This window comes from Barbus barbus (genome assembly GCF_936440315.1).
Source record: "Barbus barbus genome assembly, chromosome: 39".
Taxonomy (NCBI): domain Eukaryota; kingdom Metazoa; phylum Chordata; class Actinopteri; order Cypriniformes; family Cyprinidae; genus Barbus; species Barbus barbus.
Window position 1 is genome coordinate 27,825,948 of NC_136717.1, and position 17,880 is coordinate 27,843,827.

The following is a 17,880-nucleotide window of genomic DNA, read 5'->3' on the forward strand; positions in this document are numbered from 1 at the left end:
ATGTTTTATTTCAGATGTGATTGTGTTTGTGTCGTCTCTCGTGTTGAGCGCACCGCAACTATTGAAGTATTGAGTTTCTACAGCGACTCACATCGTTCTGAAGCCTGTAAACCGTATTCACCGGCTCTAACTCTGTCGTGACATCAGCTCTAGAGCGGTTTGCCCGAGCATTGCTATTCTTTCCTTTTACTGCGGCATTCAATCAAATGCAACTCATTTTTGTGTGCGAGGCACATTATTTCTCCTGCGCGTCCGCGGTGGAAGAAGAGCGCTCAGTTTAGAGGAACACTGCGTGGAGTCCTGTATTTAAGGCCCGTCGGGCAGGCAGTGATGCATTCTGGTAGCCCGACTGGAAAACACTATAGCCCCGGGACGTCGGGCTAGCGATTTTGCGAGCCCTGTCAATTATGCTAGCTGATTTAAGAATCGTGCGCTATGTGACAATTTTATATTTTGATTAATATCAGTATACTTTTATGTTGTTGAGGGACTCTCACTGTGTTCAGATCTGTCAGAAATCACATGTACACCACAATAACATTTAGAGACTATAACAGTGCCATCACTTTAGTGAACGTACACATTCAACTGATAAGTGCTCTTTTATTTTATATATAACTTTTTGTATGTATGTATGTATGTATGTATGTATGTATGTATGTATGTATGTATGTATGTATGTATGTATGTATGTATGTATGTATGTATGTATGTATGTATTTATTTAAAAACTAAAGTGTGATTGTGTAAGTGAACACAAATCAATATTGAATGTGCTGTGTATGTTTGCATACTCCTGACTCGTGTGTGTGTGTGTGTGTGTGTGTGTGTGTGTGTGTGTGTGTGTGTGTGCTGTAGGTTGGCCCCCATGCGTCTCTACACTCTCTCTAAGAGGCACTTTGTTCTGGTGTTCGTGGTTTTCTTCTTCTGCTTCGGCGTCTCCACGCTCATCGGTGTGTCAGGTGAGTCTGGGTTCCTGCAGACAGAGGCCCGTTTCCCAGCATGCACCTGCTCGCCGTCCCTTGGCGGTTTCTTTGTTCTTTTGAGGCCTGTAATCAGTGGATAACGATCATGTGCTTCACAATGACAGACTCCTAACGTTTTCATTCCCACCCCTCAAAGATCTAGAGTATCACAATCACAAATCTCATTCACAGAGCAATGAAAAGGTAAAAATGCCTGTTTATTTAAATATATTTACAATTTAAATCTTCCATTATGAAGAAGTTACTAAACTATTTGTTTTTAATTATTAATAGTCTCTAGATCATGAAACTTTTTGTTTTAATATCTGTTGGCTTCCTAAAAGAGCTTTCAATGAGGAAGAATATAAAATATTAATAAAAAAATTATAAAATAAAGTTTTAATAAATAAAAAAAATTAAGTATTTTTAGTTTTTATATATATATATATATATATATATATATATATATATATATATATATATATATATATATATACACAGAGGTGGGTAGAGTAGCCAAAAACTGTACTCAAGTAAAAGCAATAGTCTGAATAGTTATTTGAGTAAGAGTAAAAAAGTATCGGATAAAAAAATCTACTCAAGTAGTTAGTTACTAGTTACTTTGGATCATATACTGAATAGTCTATTTTTATTTAGATATATAGATATTTAGATACAATTTACACACACACACACACACACACACATACATACATACATACAGGTGCTGGTCATAAAATTAGAATATCATGAAAAAGTTGATTTATTTCAGTAATACCATTCAAAAAGTGAAACTTGTATATTAGATTCATTCATTACACACAGACTGATATATTTCAAATGTTTATTTCCTTTAATTTTGATGATTATAACTGACAACTAATGAAAGTCCCAAATTCAGTATCTCAGAAAATTAGAATATCAATTAAGACCAATGCAAAAAAAAGATTTTTAGAAATGTTGGCCAACTGAAAAGTATGAACATGAAAAGTATGAGCATGTACAGCACTCAATATTTAGTTGGGGCTCCTTTGGCCTGGATTACTGCAGCAATGCGGCGTGGCATGGAGTCGATCAGTCTGTGGCACTGCTCAGGTGTTATGAGAGCCCATGTTGCTCTGATAGTGGCCTTCAGCTCTTCTCAATTGTTGGGTCTGGCGTATTGCATCTTCCTCTTCACAATACCCCATAGGTTTTCTATGGGGTTAAGGTCAGGCGAGTTTGCTGGCCAATCAAGAACAGGGATGCCATGGTCCTTAAACCAGGTACTGGTAGCTTTGGCAGTGTGTGCAGGTGCCAAGTCCTGTTGGAAAATGAAATCTGCATCTCCATAAAGTTGGTCAGCAGCAGGAAGCATGAAGTGCTCTAAAACTTCCTGGTAGATGGCTGCGTTGACCTTGGACCTCAGAAAACACAATGGACCAACACCAGCAGATGACATGGCACCCCAAACCATCAATGACTGTGGAAACTTTACACTGGACCTCAAGCAACGTGGATTATGTGCCTCTCCTCTCTTCCTCCAGACTCTGGGACCTTGATTTCCAAAGGAAGAAGAACATAACTTTGGACCACTCAGCAGCAGTCCAGTCAAGATGCTTCTGACGCGGTCTCTTGTTCAAGAGTGGCTTGACACAAGGAATGCGACAGCTGAAACCCAAGCCTAGCATACGTCTGTGCTGGTGGTTCTTGAAGCACTGACTCCAGCTGCAGTCCACTCTTTGTGAATCTCCCCCACATTTTTGAATGGGTTTTGTTTCACAATCCTCTCCAGAGTGCGGTTATCCCTATTGCTTGTACACTTTTTTCTACCACATCTTGTCCTTCCCTTCGCCTCTCTATTAATGTGCTTGGACACAGAGCTCTGTGAACAGCCAGCCTCTTTAGCAATGACCTTTTGTGTCTTGCCCTCCTTGTGCAAGGTGTCAATGGTGGTCTTTTGGACAACTGTCCAGTCAGCAGTCTTCCCCATGATTGTGTAGCCTACAGAACTAGACTGAGAGACCATTTAAAGGCTTTTGCAGGTGTTTTGAGTTCATTAGCTGATTAGAGTGTGGCACCAGGGGTCTTCAATATTGAACATTTTCACAATATTCTAATTTTCTGAGATACTGAATTTGGGACTTTCTTTAGTTGTCAGTTATAATCATCAAAATTAAAGGAAATAAACATTTGAAATATATCAGTCTGTGTGTAATGAATGAATCTAATATACAAGTTTCACTTTTTGAATGGTATTACTGAAATAAATCAACTTTTTCATGATATTCAAATTTTATGACCAGCACCTGTATATATTTATTATTATTATTATTATTTATTTTTATGATTATCAGGCTACAACGCTGAGAGTGGAATAAAAGTGTGCGTTCTCAGAAAAAGGGTCACGTGGCTGATTTCTGTTAAAGAGGAGTTCTTATATGAGATGTGTAGCTGAATTGACTGATAAATGTCTCTCCTGCAGGACCGAAGATCATTAGTGAGAATTATTATAACGGTTTGAGCGTCAGCACCAATGGATCGAAGGTGAGATTCATGCAATCAACTGCAGATTTGCTCCCTATCTTATTTTGTGTGTGTGTGTGTGTGTGTGTGTGTAAAAGAAGTCTCTTCTGCTCTCCAAGACTGCATTTATTTGATCAAAAATACAGTAAAAATCATCCATTCAAATGTGAGAAATATATACTTTTATTCACCAAGGACGCATTAAACAAAATTGGCATTAAAGACATTTATAATGTATCAAAAGATTTCTATTTCAAATAAATGCTGATCTTTTGAACTTTCTATTCATCTGTGAATCCTGAAAATAAAATCCATCACGGTTTCCACAAAAATATTAACGTTTTCCACATTGATAATAATCATAAATGTTTCTTGAGCAGCAAATCAGCATATTAGGCATATTACATAAAAATATAATTTGATGTATTTGTCCACTGCTACATATTTAAGTGTGTTGTTATCCAGTGTTCTTGGAATTTTTGTATCCTTTATTTTAAAATGTATAAATAAAACAAAAAATATTTCTGAAGATCATGTGACACTGAAGATGCTGAAAATACAGCTGCGTATCACAGAAATAAATTACAGTTTAACAGATATTCACATAGAAAACTGCCGTTTTAGATTAGAATAATATTTCACATTTTTACAGTATTTTTGATGAAAGAAAAACAGCCTTGATGAGCAGAAGAGATTCTTTTAGAAACATTAAAACACCTTAATTCTTAAACGTTTTCCGGTTAGTGTAAGTCAGTGTTTTTGGGGTAAATGTGATGTGTTTTGTGTTCAGAGCGGCCCGTTTGACCTCCGATCTCCGCCGCTGTCCAACTACAACCAGCAGCTGTGGCTGACCTGCATCATCCAGCTGGACCGCAGCAGTGAGAGCAGTGTGTGTGTGTGTGTGTGTGTGTGTGTGTGTGTGTCAGAGCTGATGGAGTGTGTGTTCAGTTGCAGATTTGAGCTGGGAAGAGCTGGGGATGAATGTGGAGCTGCAGGGCGTGATGCAGGACGCCAGCGTGATGCGCATCAGAGACAACGTTCACAACAAGAACCGAAGCCTTCGCTGCGCCGCCGTGAGTCACAGAGCTGCACCGTTAATCGTTAAAACATCGCTATCTCGATTAAGACACCCACACTACCTCATTTCTGAATGGTAGTGATTCATCTGTGTCTGTTCAATCGTTGAACAAAATCATACCGGAACACTCAAATCTGCATTCACACTGCCGCTGACAAAGAGAGCAGATAGTTAGCATGTTTAGATAAAAAACAGCTATTATTTATCTTTTACAGTCATTCATATGATCACAGAAATACTGGGATGAAAGTTTATCGTTCGGATATAAACACAGATGTCTATGGTAGCGATCAAAATAAGCAAGTCATCTTCTGAAAGTAATGTTTGTGTCGATTGCATTGTTTCGCCAGTAGGTGGAGACAAGTGACTGTTAAAAAATGTATATGTCTTTTGGGGATGGCTTGATACCATAATTTTGGCTTCGGTACGATACCAGAATGTAATACTTCGGTATTGATATTAAATCGACACCATAGGTGACAAATAACCAGCCTGAAAATAAATATAACTGAATTGAAAACAATTTTATTATAATAATAATAATAATAATAAAAACGCATTCATATCTTAATACCTTTGTGAAAACCTACCGGGAGCAGAGGTTACATTTTGACTGAGTTTGAAGAAAAAGAAATACAACTGAAGTAACGCAATTAATGCAACAAATGTTTCTTTATTATAAAGTGTTATCCTAACAGTCAAAGTAATATTCAAAATCACGTTATTATTTCTCTCTTTCTCAGATTGTTTTCAGATTTCAGACTCAGTAAATATAAACCTCGCTCTCTGAACTGCTCATATTAGCAGAAACATTCGCTTCATATTATTGATACTAAAATGAATATAGCAAAACTCTTGCTTAATTCAAATGCAGTTAATCTTTGATTGTATGAAATGCATGTATTACGTGACCAAACCTTCAGTGGTTCTAGTGTCTCACACACATTTGATCTTACTGTATCACATCTGTATGAGCGCTGATCAGATGTAAATAAGTTCAAATTAAATCTGAATTTATGAATAATGCACTCACCTGTCGATCTCTTAATTCTCTGAAAAGATCAGGATGAGCAAGCGACATATGCTCAACATTAAAGAGGTTTGATGTGTTGCCTCCTGTGGCATACAGGGGCAGTAAGGGCAGTTCCTTCACCTTCGTCATCTGTTTTATATGCAGAGTAATGCCATATTTCACTTCTACGGTTCTCTTTATTAATTCATTTCAGGTGTGTTGATAGTTTCATCTGTTTGATCCATCGTGTCCTTCCTTCTGTTGTCACATTTACCCGTTGTGTAGCAATTTGGGAAGCACTGCCACCTAAAGGTGCACTTTGCAACTGCAGCATATGAAATACCGAATTGAGCAAAATTATGATATCGTACTGTTTGAAATATAATATATACTGGTCTGTCGTGGCCTAATGGTTAGAGAGTCAGACTCGTAATCCAAAGGTTGCGGGTTCGAGTCTCAGGTCCGGCAGGGATTGTAGGTGGGGGGAGGGAATGTCCAGCGCTCTCTCCACCCTCAATACCACGACTGAGGTGCCCTTGAGCAAGGCACCGAACCCCCAACTGCTCCCCGGGCGAATCAGAGCACGAATTCCGAGTATGGGTCACCACACTTGGCAGTATGTCACTTCACGTCTATACCAGTATTTTTCCAGTATCGGTATACCGCGCATCCCTAATGTCTTTTAAATTATTCACGCAAGAGATTTGTTGATGAAACAAGTATTTATGAATGAGACATTGAATCATTCAAACCTGTGTGTGTGTGTGTGTGTGTGTGTGTGTGTTACAGCGTCAGCAGGCGTGTGACGAGATCATCGTGCTGCATCTGGGATATCTGAACTACACGCAGTACAAGATCAACGTCCGCTTCAGGAACCTGCAGGACGGCCTGAAGGACAAAATCAAAAACGTGACTTTTGTAGTGAGTTCAGGTTTTAACACTGTCCTGCAAAAACATAATACACATGATAGTAGATCATTTGATGCTGGAAAATCAAAAACTTTCCATCATGGACAGTTTTTCACAAAATAAGAGTGACAACAAAAAGCAGGTCTAATGTCAAAGGTTTTGGTTTTAATGACATAAAAGGATTCCAAGGAATCAAGTCCAAATGTATTTCTGTAACACATTTAAAAGCAACAGAGTTGCGCCAAAGTACTGTACTACAAAACACAGTATATAAGAAGCATAAAGGGAAACATGCATCATATGAAAAATAAACGCATTCAAATAGAATCGGAGCAAATTGATATCAAACCCTTAAACTGACATTAATCAAAAGCCAGAGAAACCACATATATGTCCCTGCAGCACAGAAGCAGTCATGAGTAGCACAGGTATATCTGCAGCAATAGCCAACAATACATTGTATGGATCAAAATTATACATTTCTCTTTTATGACAAAAATCATTAGGATATTAAGATCATGTTCCATGAAGATATTTAGTAAATTTCCTACCGTAAATATATCAAAACTTAATTTTTGATTAGTAATATGCATTGCTAAGAACTTCATTTGAACAACTTTAAAGGAGATTTTCTCAATATTTAGATTTTTTTGCTCCCTCAGATTCCAGATTTTCTAATAGTTGTATCTCAGCCAAATATTGTCCTATCATAACAAACCATACATCAATGGAAAGATGATTTTCCTTTCAGGTGATGTAGAAATTTGGAAAAATGTACCCTTGTGACTGGTTTTGTGCTCCAGGGACAGGGGAACAGACCTACACTGGTGAAGGAGCAAGTGTCACATTTACAGGCAAACTATTCCAAAGTTTAGGAGCTTAACTCGACTCACCAGAGGAAAGTCATCCATTCAAAATTTAATGGTGTGCGATTAATTATGAAAAAAATAATTAAAATCTATTAGAATGCAGTTATATGAACCTAAAATTCACGATGAGCACAAAACATAAATGTGCCTCTTATATTTGTATCATATGATTTAGCGATATCACATCAGCACGAGTGCTGCTTTTCCCCAGTATCTGCATCACTGACTTTATACAACAACTCAACAAACAAGAAGTATATGTGTTATGTTTTAGACACAGTAGTGTCTGTTTTGCTAAGTTTCACTGAGGAAAATCATTTTCAAAGTCGCAGCAGAACTGATGTGTGTTTCTGATCGACGAGTGATTCATAACTGAATGAATCTAGGGTTTGAGTGAATCGAGTGAGTCAGTGATTCAGTGATTCATTCATAAAGATGTCTCTTGCTTTGTTTCCTAATGAATCCCTTTGTGAACGAATGACTCACTCATTCAGACCTACTGATGGTTTTTCATATTTAAAGTTTTATTTAATAGATTTTTTCAAATATTTCGTATTACAATATTCAATAAAACAATCATTACGCATTTATTATCATTTATGCAATGTTGAATCAGAATATTCCTTTCTAAAGCTACTTTTGTAATGCCTCTTCAATGCTCTTCTCATTTAACACAATAATGACTTTATTTGATCTTTTGGAGGGTAGTTTCTCAGCCCAAATTGATGTGTGATTCATTTATTGGTGATTTTAAAAATTAATTTCCTGACAGCCCTAAAATAAATGAGCTTCATTCACAACCTCTGTGAATATTATTTATTATTTTTTTCCTCCGGTGGTGGTTTGGATGCAGTAAGAGCAGAAATCATCAGGCTCATCTTTGCATGTCCTTCTGTCTCTGGTCATAATTCTGAGCTTGAAATCAGGATTAGAAATAAAATCACGTCATACAATGTGCTGAGAATTGAACAAATACCTGTAATCTGAATGGAGTCATGTGTTTGTGCTGGCTCTCATTCCTGAAAGCAGAAATGCGCACGTTTAATGAGAAAGTGTGACACAAAACAGACTCTGTGTGGAATCAGCAGCTCAACATGAGTCCGAAACCAGCATTGAATTCATTCAGCAGGTATGAAATATGAAATGAGTTGCATTGCAGGAATAAATTGTGATCCAGGACTCTCGTTTCTGTGTGTTTTGTGCTTTCTCAGTTTAAGATGTACAACGCCACGTTCTCTCAGGTGGAGATCTGGTTCCGCTTCGTGTTTGTGGTGATGACCTTCATCGTGACGGTAAGTTACAGACAGGTTTGGAGTGTTTCACCAGTGTTTGATGATGTTGTGTTTGTGTGCAGTGCATGTTCGCTCACTCTTTACGCAAGTTCTCCATGAGGGACTGGGGAATCGAGCAGAAGTGGATGTCTATTCTTCTTCCTCTGCTGCTGCTGTACAACGGTGAGACGCTCATTTCACTGCGTTTACATCACAACTGAATGATTACAAGCACATCCTCACTCAGATGTTTGCTTTTATTCATCAAGGATGCATTAAACTGACAGTAAAGACATTTCTAATCATACATTAGATTTCTATTTCAAATAAATGCTGTTCTTTTGAACTTTCTATTCATCTGTGAATCCTGAAAAATAAAATGCTAAATAATCAGAAATGTTTCTTGAGCAGCAAATCAGCATATTAGAATTACTACTGATATAAACTAGGTTAGTGGATAATTCAGCAGCGAAAGATACTCTAGAAAAATCATGGGTGTACAATCATTTTAAAGAAGTGAAACAACTTTATTTAGTGGGGAACAAATAAAAGTGAATAAGTGTAGGCTTAAATCTTTCAAATATTAATAGGAGAATGAGCCTAATATAGTGTCCCTGCAGCACAAAAGCAGTCATGAGTAACACAGGTATATCTGTAGCAATAGACAACAATACATTATATGGATCAAAATTATACATTTCTCTTTTATGACAAAAATCATTAGGATATTAAGATCATGTTCCATGAAGATATTTAGTAAATTTCCTACTGTAAATATATCAAAACTTAATTTTTGATTAGTAATATGCTGTAACAATCTCAATATTAGCGATGTCACATCAAATAAAATACAAACAGTTCAGTCATTTCACGATGCAAAAGAGACGTATATTATATAAACACCCAGATTAAACGTATCATTAATCACACACATGAGCAAAGTCCACCTTGTCGTGACTTATCGTAGATCCCTTAGTCTTTGCACTAAAAGATGAGTTGCGTACTTCTTACCGCAACCTTCGTTAGTCCCAGACAAATGTACCCAAGTCCTTTGTGCTGCATTGCATCAAAAAGCCCAATGTCACGAAACACTACAAAACATCACAAGTAAATCCTGCCAGCGAGGCATGCTGCAAACAAGGATGTCCACCTGGATATCCATCCCTGCTACCCCCTTATATACATATGCAATCATCATCCATAAAGAAAACATTAAACAGGAAGAAACAAAAACAGGAATTAATACAAGAGTCCAGCACAGCATTATAGGAAATGGAGTCAAGAACTTCAAAGTATTAGAAGTCAAGATACAACTTGATAACCTTAATCCAATTTCCATTCTTGGATAACACGCTGACATAAATTAAATATAAATATGTAGAGGTGCTACAATGCATTGCTAAGAACTTCATTTGAACAACTTTAAAGGAGATTTTCTCAATATTTAGATTTTTTTGCTCCCTCAGATTCCAGATTTTCAAATAGTTGTATCTCAGACAAATATTGTCGTATCATAACAAACCATACATCAATAGAAAGATTATTATTCAGTAGTATAGATGTAGAAATCTCAGTTTTATGCCTGGTTTATCTCATACCCTTATGACTGGTTTTGTGGTCCAGTGTCACATATTATATATTTGAAATATTTTGCCAGATGTTATTTTATTTCTTTCCCTTATAGAATATTTAGAAATACTTTAGAATAGATACTTCCCCTATAAAATAGAACTTTTATATTAAAAACAAACAAGGAAGCCCAGCCCAGATTTAAAAAGTAACGTGTATCATTACTTTCCATAAAAAGTAAGTAGGTAACGTAATTAGTTACTTTTTTATGGAGTAAGGCAATATTGTAATGCATTACATTTAACAGTAACTTTTTTGTGATGTGCTGCTGTTGTAGATCCGTTCTTCCCGCTGTCGTTCCTGGTGAACAGCTGGTTTCCGGGAACGCTGGACGCTTTCTTCCAGGCTCTGTTCCTGTGTGCGCTGCTGCTCTTCTGGCTGTGTGTGTATCACGGCATCCGAGTGCAGGTACGCTCTCTGAAGGGCCCTCACTAGTGCACTACTCACCTGTCTGTGCTCTGCTCACCTGTGCTCTCACCTGCAGGGAGACCGGAGGTTCCTGACCTTCTACCTGCCCAAGCTGCTGGTCGTGGGGCTGCTGTGGCTCTCGGCCGTCACGCTGGGAGTCTGGCAAACGTGAGAAACCTGCCGCTGTTTTCTGCTGTCACTGCTGGTGTATGATGGGATTCTCATCAGATTTTTCTTCTTATTAGGGTGAATGAGCTGCAGGATCCCACGTATCAGTACAAAGTGGACATCCAGAACTTCCAGGTGAGTCTCTTTCAGCTCCACACCGATTGTTCCTGCTTAATAAAATAACATCTGTCCAAATATTTCAAATGTATGTGACCCTGGACCACAAAACCAGTCATAAGGGTCAATTTTTTTGAAATTGAGATTTATACATTAAGTTTTGATATATTTACTGACTGCTTCTGTGCTGCTGGGTCACATACTATTGAATATAATAAAGAATATTGTTTCCTGGAGAATAAGTCACACTTAACTATACTAGGTCAAGATTGCATCAAGAGAAATAAAAACACTGATAATTCATGTTTTTTTAACATTCAGATTTATTTTGATGAACCAGTAAATAAAACAGAAAATAAAAAATATCATTATAAAACAAACACAATTTTTAGTGGCATTTATTCTAAACAACATTTATTGTTGTTATATGATAAACAACGTCAAATTCTGAAAAATACTGTAAAGTCGCTGATTTTCAGATGATAAAATAACGTAACATATTACAGAAAATACAGTAAAAAATAAAATTAAAGTGTTTTTTAATAAATGTCCCAGCATGCTTCAGATGATAGAAACAAATGCAATTTACATTCCAGAAAAACTCTTTCCCCGCCAGCGTTTTTGCTGATTTTCACTAATATTTCATGACCCCCAGAATATTTTTCAAACAAAACAAAAGTCAGTTTTATTCCAGCTAAAGCTTTGTTTTTAATCAACACTTGAATGTAGGTAGGTTTGATTAAAAGCAAAAAGCTGATAAAATCAGATTTTAATCCAATACTCCATCTGGATCATATTCAGTAATATTATCAGAGCAAAGATGCAGTAGATGTCTTCATCAGTCTCCTAAAGCTTCACAGGCCTTCAACACTTTCTGGATCCACATTTGACTCTGAAACATTAGGCAGCTTTCATTTATATGCGGTTAGTGTTGATGATCGCATTATTTTTCATATGCATATGCTCATATATGAGATCAGTGGTTTCTGTGTTTTTGATCGAGTGATTCTAGACTCATTCAGGAGATGCGTGATAGCCCCCCCGAGCGTATAACAGCGAGAACACAGACACCTGGGAAATAACGTGTTTGGTGGGGAAAGAGTTAAAAAAATAAAGTAGCTGGAATTTAAGTTGCAGAATGTTTCAGATAATGATGATGATAATAATAATACAAGAATAATTAATAATAATATATTTTTAACTTATTCTGACAAATGTTTTTTTTTTTTTAAGTTACTCATAATTCTTTAAAGTTTGGGTAAAAAATAAATTTAGTCACTTTGGAATATAATGCAGCATGTTTCAGATTATTAAAAAAAACTTGTATTCTGAAAAATACAGTGGAATAATAAAAAAAGCTGCTTGTGTTACAGAAAATATGGTAAAACAAAATTACAAATAAAACGAGTCACTGTGCAGTATAAGTGGCATCATATTTCAGATCAGAAAGAAGTAATAATGCAAGTTTTATTACAGGAAATACAGGGGAAAAAAATCAAAGTTGGTGAACTGATCTGAATACAGTGTAAAATAACGTGTGTGTGTGTGTTTGTTGCAGGGCATGAAGGTCTTCTTCTTGCTGCTGGTGGCTGTGTATGTGCTGTATCTGGTGTTTCTGGTGCTGTGTGCCTGCTCCGAGCTCAAGAACGCACCCTACACAGGTAACACACGCACACACACATACACACACACACACAGAGTCAGGTGCATGTTGGTGATCCTCATCTGATTGGTTTATTTAGATCTGCGGCTGAAGTTCCTGACAGCACTGACGCTGCTGGTGCTGGTGATCAGGTCTGTCAACACTCACACAGACTCTCTCTCTCACACACACACACACAGACACACACACACACACACACACACACACTCTCTCTCACACACCTGTGTAAATCCACACTTTCACGTGAGTGAGTTCTCTGTTGTCATTTCCTCTTCCTGTTTCCTCAGTGTGGTTATTCTGTACCTGAGATTCGGCTCCAAGGCTTTGCAAGAAAACTTTGTTGCTGAACTTTCCACTCACTACCAGAATTATATCCTTTCATTAGAGATTCCCTCACATCTGATTCATCACTAGAAATCCATCGCTATAAAACCATTTTTATTTTTAGTATTAAGCATCCTATTGTAGTTTTTATTAATATTTTGAATTAGTTTTTATATTTGCCAAGTTTTAGTAACTTTACTGTGTTTGTCTATGTCTGTACTATTTTTATTAATTCTTATTCCCGTTTTTTTTTTTTTTTTTTTAAGACCATCAGGACCAATTAGTTTATTTTAGTACTAGTTTTTTTAATGGTGTTTTTCCATGGTTTGAGTGAGCTGTAATAACCCTGGTTTAAAGTGCTTGGTCTGTGCTTTTCCTGAGTGTTTTTCTCCACCAGCGGAATTTCTTTCCTTCTATGGCCTCCTAAACTTCTATCTCTACACGCTAGCGTTTGTCTACTCGCCCTCCAGGAACGCTCTGTACGGTGAGTTCATCGCCGCTGACCGGTGGAGTGTTTCTGCAGCAGAACTGGCCTTCGTCACGTAGATGTGTGTGTTTGTGTGTCCAGACTCGCAGCTGAAGGACAATCCTGCCTTCTCCATGCTCAACGACTCGGACGATGAAGTCATTTACGGGTACGTTCCCTACATCGCATCATTATCTGATCCAAACCAGCCTTTTCTGATCGTCCTGATCTGTTTCTCTGAAGGAGCGATTATGAGGAAATGCCTCTTCAGAACGGCCGAGCCATCAAAGCCAGCGCCAAATACCAGGATGAGAGCGAGAGCGACTGAAAGCGGAGTGACTCCGGATCGCTGGTGTAGTCTGAACGGATGTATATAGGCTAACACAGTGTGTAAATATACGGGCCGGTGTATTTTTAAAGCTACAGTGGTGTGTTTCTGAAGTCCGTCGAGACGCACTGAACCCATCGAGTGTCATTACACCTGACCTCAGGTCACTGCTGGGGTCAACGTCGTGTTTCACCTCCAAATTAAAAGGAGAAAAATCAATATGTATATTTTCATTTGCATCTGACATAATTAAGCACATTTAACCCCCGTGATAATGAAAATCATCCAGCTTAACACAAATAATACCTTGATGGAAGGTGTACTTTTAGTATAAACACAAAATTATTTATAAATATTTTCATATGAAATGCTTATATAATTTAGGGTAAAATGTGCTTAATTTTCATGGCAAAAAAGGGTCTCAAAAATAGCCAATGTTTTATTCTTTAGATTTGAGTGACGCACAGTGCATTTCTAGACCGTGTCAGTTTTTCCTCAGATCAGACTCTATTAATAATGTGAGGAAGCTGCTTCTGTGCATATATTTCTATTGATTTCTGGCTGGTTTGAGCTGTTTGGCCAGTCTGGAGATCCTGTGTGAATGTGTGCTTCTGGATGAATATGGATCCTTCACTGGATGTCGTAGTTTATCGCTCCAAAAGCCTTCTTTTCTCACATTCCTGTTTTGTGTTTCCTGTGCATGTTTCTCTCTTGTGTTTGTGTATTTCGGGTTATTGTTTTGTGGGTCCCGTTGAGGACAGAAAGCCTTGTTTTTGTTTTGTAAGCACCGTTGGTTCACTGGGCTGTGATGATGACGGTTTAAAGCAGCAGGGTGATGTTTATCTGTCTGATGTGATGCTGGACGTTATGAAATGTCCCAGAAGCACTGTGTGATGACGGTTCGCTGTGCCTTTCCACATGTACATAAGATCATTCCCAAACCCGCTGAGCTCAGTCCAGACGAGGAGCTTGTGATGTCTGAGCGAATGTGGAATAAACTCTTCAGACATTTTTAAGAGGTGAATGTGTGCTTTTATTGTACAGGGAGAGTCTGAATGCAGGAATACTGAAGCTTGTTTGAGTCTAAATGGCGAGTCCGAACACACTGACGATGCAGTACAGGTGCTTGTTTTCCCATCGGACCGTGCAGCTGCCTGCAGAGACAAAATACACACTTTAAAAAACTCAATCAAATCAAATAAACTGCAACAGAAGGGCAAAGAAGTTGTACTTATAATAATGGAACCGTATAAAGTCCAGAGAGATGAAAAATAAATTCACACAATATTGTACTTTTATTTGTCATTTCTTTTTTGTCATAAACGGGTCCAAGTAAGAACTGCTTTTTTTTTTAGAATTTTTTTCTTGTTTCCAGACAAAATATCTAAAGATTCTTAAATCAAGATGCATTTTCTACATAAGGTTATTTAGTCTTGTTTCCATGGAGGGGAACAACTAATTTAAGTGCATTTTTCTTATTATCTGCTAATGGGGTAAGAGATTAAAATACTCTTGTTTCTGTTTGCACTAAGATTATTTTTCTTACCCTATGGCAGACAATTTTACATGTTTTACATAAAATGCACCCAACAAGACTGACTATCTTATTTTTCATGTATAGAAAATGCATCTTAACTAAAGAATTTTTAGATATTTGTACTTCAAAACAAGACAAGAATACTCCGTAAGAAAAGCATTTTTGCAGCATGAATGATGTATTTAAATATTGCTTGCGCTTTAAAAAAGAGGGAAGAGACTGAAAGAAACTCTGGGTTTACTGAAGAAAGCCTGCTCCTGACCTGAGGTGCGTTTCCCAGAAGCATCGTTTGCTAACTATGGTCATTAGCTCCATTGAACACTATTGGTAACGACAGTATGTTACCACGGTAACTGACTCTAAGTTACCTCTCTTTCAGAAACGGGCTTGACTTACCCTGCTTTCTCAGGTTTGACAAACCTCCTATTTTGAAACAGAAACCTCGAAGTTTCACTAAAGTTGTCACTTAACCTCCTCTCTGAAACAGGCCCCTGGACGTTTTAATGGGAACGTCAGCAAAACATTCTCAGGACATATTTTTGTAAGCTGGGTCAAAGGTGTTTATATTTGAATAGAACTCAAGACGGCCCTTACCATCTGTAGTATTGTCCCAGAAACATGAAGAAGCCGACTGCAGTCCTGCTCCGTTTTTCTGCATTATAATGCATGTGACTGATGGAGAGAACCGAGCAGATGATCATTCTGGAGTAAGATAATAACCATGACCTGCAGCTCGGTCACAGGAACAGTTCAGACAAAAATGAAAATGTGGAGATCTGGATGAGTGTTTCTTCATCAGGTTTGTAGAAATGTGTCTCTGCATCAGTGTCTCAGCAATGGATGCTCTGCAGTGAATGGGTGCCGTCAGAATGAGAGTCCAAACAGCTGATAAAAACATCACAATAATCCACACCACTCCAGTCCATCAGTTAACATCTGGAGAAGACCAAAGATGAAACACATCCAGCATTTTTTAACTAAAATCCGAGTCCATAATAACTCTTCCTCCAGTGAAGAAGTGTTCTGGTCTGAATCAGGAGAGAAATCTGCACAGATCCAGCAGCGTTTACAACAGATCTAAACTAATATGTGGCTGGATTTTAATGCGAGAGACAACAGCAGATGCACTTATGGCAAGCCGTTTTGACTTTTATTCCTTCTCAGGATATGAATTCTTGATATCAGAAATTAAATTTCTACTAGTAACAATGGCTATTTTTGATATCAGCAATAACATTTCCACTAGTAATAATGTTAATTTTTGATATCAACAATTCAATTTTCACCAGTTAAAATGCTAATTCTTGATATCAACAATTAAATTGTTGATATCTGTAATTGTATTTTCACTATTAAATGTCACCTTAGGCTGCCATTCAAAATCAATTGTTGATAACAAGAATTAATTTCTTACTAGTTAAAATTCCAATTTCATATATCAGAAATACAGTTCTTACTAGTAAAAATGTCTATTCTTGATATCAACAATTTAATTGTCACTAGTGACAATGTTCATTTCTGATATCTGAAAATGTATTTCTGATATCAACAATTTAGTTCTTGATATCAATAATTAACATTGTTACTAGTAGAAATTTAATTTCTGATATCAAGAATTCATATCCTGAGAAGGAATAAAAGTCAAAACGGCTTGCCATATGCACTTCTTCACTGGAGGAAGAGTTATTATGGACTCTTATTTTAGTCAAAAAATGCTGGATGTGTTTAATCTTTTGTCTTCTCCAGATGTTAACTGATGGACTGGAGTGGTGTGGATTATTGTGATGTTTTTATCAGCTGTTTGGACTCTCATTCTGACGGCACCCATTCACTGCAGAGCATCCATTGCTGAGACACTGATGCAGAGACACATTTCTCCAAACCTGATGAAGAAACACCCTCCTCCTGATCTCAGAGGAGCAGATGATCAGCAGATCTTGGTGTTTGAGTACAGGATGCTGACCGATGTATTTGAAGGGTTTGCTGAGTTTGCTGAGCTGACCGAGGCACTGCTCCACCACACTGGACATCCACTGGTTCACACGCTGCTGCTCATACGGGTTTCTGCCGATCACTGCTTCCAGAGACTGAAGACAGAGAGAAGAAGCGCTCACACATCAGTCCAACACAACACGAGACGAGACGAGACTCGGAGACAGAGACGAGCAAACCTCCTTCACGATGCTGCTCACTTCTTCCACCACGAACGCCGTCTGGAGGAATACAAAACATCTCTGTCATCCGCTATAGCTCTGCTTAAAGCTTCAGTGAAGGATCCTGTGTTGAAATTCACAAATAAATGACGAAATCTACTGCACTGGAGATACTGGAGTAAACACGCCGCTAGTTCAGGTTAGCAGCTGTTAGCCATTAGCTTAACCGCAGCGCGAAGAATCAAGGCAGGAAGTGTGATATATGACTTCTTAAAGCAAACATCTTCTCTTTTACTTTTGATTGAGTATATTTCAAACATTTGATCGTCCTTAACCTTACCTCTTCAGCGCTCTGATCGTCGTCCATGTTTCGTTGTTGTTGTCGCTCGAAGCCTCGCGGTTGTCATGGAAATGACGCACACGACGTCGCGACGCAGAAACGTGTGAAATGTAATTATATTAATTACAGACGGCATGA

At 37.7% G+C, this 17,880-nt stretch overlaps 2 protein-coding genes across 4 annotated transcripts in view; one reads left to right on the forward strand and one right to left on the reverse strand.

The window, feature by feature from the left end:
- The window catches only part of tmem181 (transmembrane protein 181), a gene marked incomplete at its 5' end in the record, with an annotated part of 19,497 nt that extends 4,763 nt beyond the window's left edge, over window positions 1–14,734 (forward strand). For 2 of the 3 annotated variants that reach the window (XM_079398584.1, XM_079398583.1), the window contains 16 exons: window positions 859–962; window positions 3,430–3,491; window positions 4,261–4,348; window positions 4,425–4,543; window positions 6,350–6,481; window positions 8,550–8,630; window positions 8,693–8,792; window positions 10,516–10,646; window positions 10,723–10,814; window positions 10,892–10,949; window positions 12,490–12,592; window positions 12,674–12,725; window positions 12,882–12,964; window positions 13,313–13,402; window positions 13,487–13,553; window positions 13,628–14,734. In XM_079398584.1, the coding sequence (XP_079254710.1) occupies window positions 859–962; window positions 3,430–3,491; window positions 4,261–4,348; window positions 4,425–4,543; window positions 6,350–6,481; window positions 8,550–8,630; window positions 8,693–8,792; window positions 10,516–10,646; window positions 10,723–10,814; window positions 10,892–10,949; window positions 12,490–12,592; window positions 12,674–12,725; window positions 12,882–12,964; window positions 13,313–13,402; window positions 13,487–13,553; window positions 13,628–13,712 (1,447 nt within the window). In that variant the 3' untranslated portion in view covers window positions 13,713–14,734. Of the gene's footprint in view, window positions 1–858; window positions 963–3,429; window positions 3,492–4,260; window positions 4,349–4,418; window positions 4,544–6,349; window positions 6,482–8,549; window positions 8,631–8,692; window positions 8,793–10,515; window positions 10,647–10,722; window positions 10,815–10,891; window positions 10,950–12,489; window positions 12,593–12,673; window positions 12,726–12,881; window positions 12,965–13,312; window positions 13,403–13,486; window positions 13,554–13,627 lie in introns of all 3 variants that reach the window. The other variant, XM_079398582.1, reaches the window with a different exon arrangement.
- Window positions 13,097–17,832, reverse strand: dynlt1b (dynein light chain Tctex-type 1b). Its single transcript, XM_079398595.1, has 5 exons — window positions 17,743–17,832; window positions 17,421–17,462; window positions 17,213–17,336; window positions 15,844–15,921; window positions 13,097–14,866 (listed from the first exon to the last, which is right to left on the reverse strand). Exons 1-5 carry the CDS (start codon window positions 17,767–17,769, stop codon window positions 14,796–14,798), a joined length of 342 nt encoding a protein of 113 aa, XP_079254721.1. The 5' UTR covers window positions 17,770–17,832; the 3' UTR covers window positions 13,097–14,795.
- Between the last annotated feature and the right edge of the window lie 48 nt (window positions 17,833–17,880).

What these genes read in the sequence shown, in the direction of transcription:
- dynlt1b (XM_079398595.1), bottom strand. Translation starts at nt 17,769, where the DNA reads ATGGACGACGATCAGAGCGCTGAAGAG. An exon ending in CAAACCCTTCAAATACATCG is followed by an intron (nt 15,922 to 17,212) that starts GTCAGCATCCTG and finishes TCTCTCCATCAG; the next exon opens with TCACATGCATTATAATGCAG. An exon ending in CTGGGACAATACTACAGATG is followed by an intron (nt 14,867 to 15,843) that starts GTAAGGGCCGTC and finishes TTGTCTCTGCAG; the next exon opens with GCAGCTGCACGGTCCGATGG.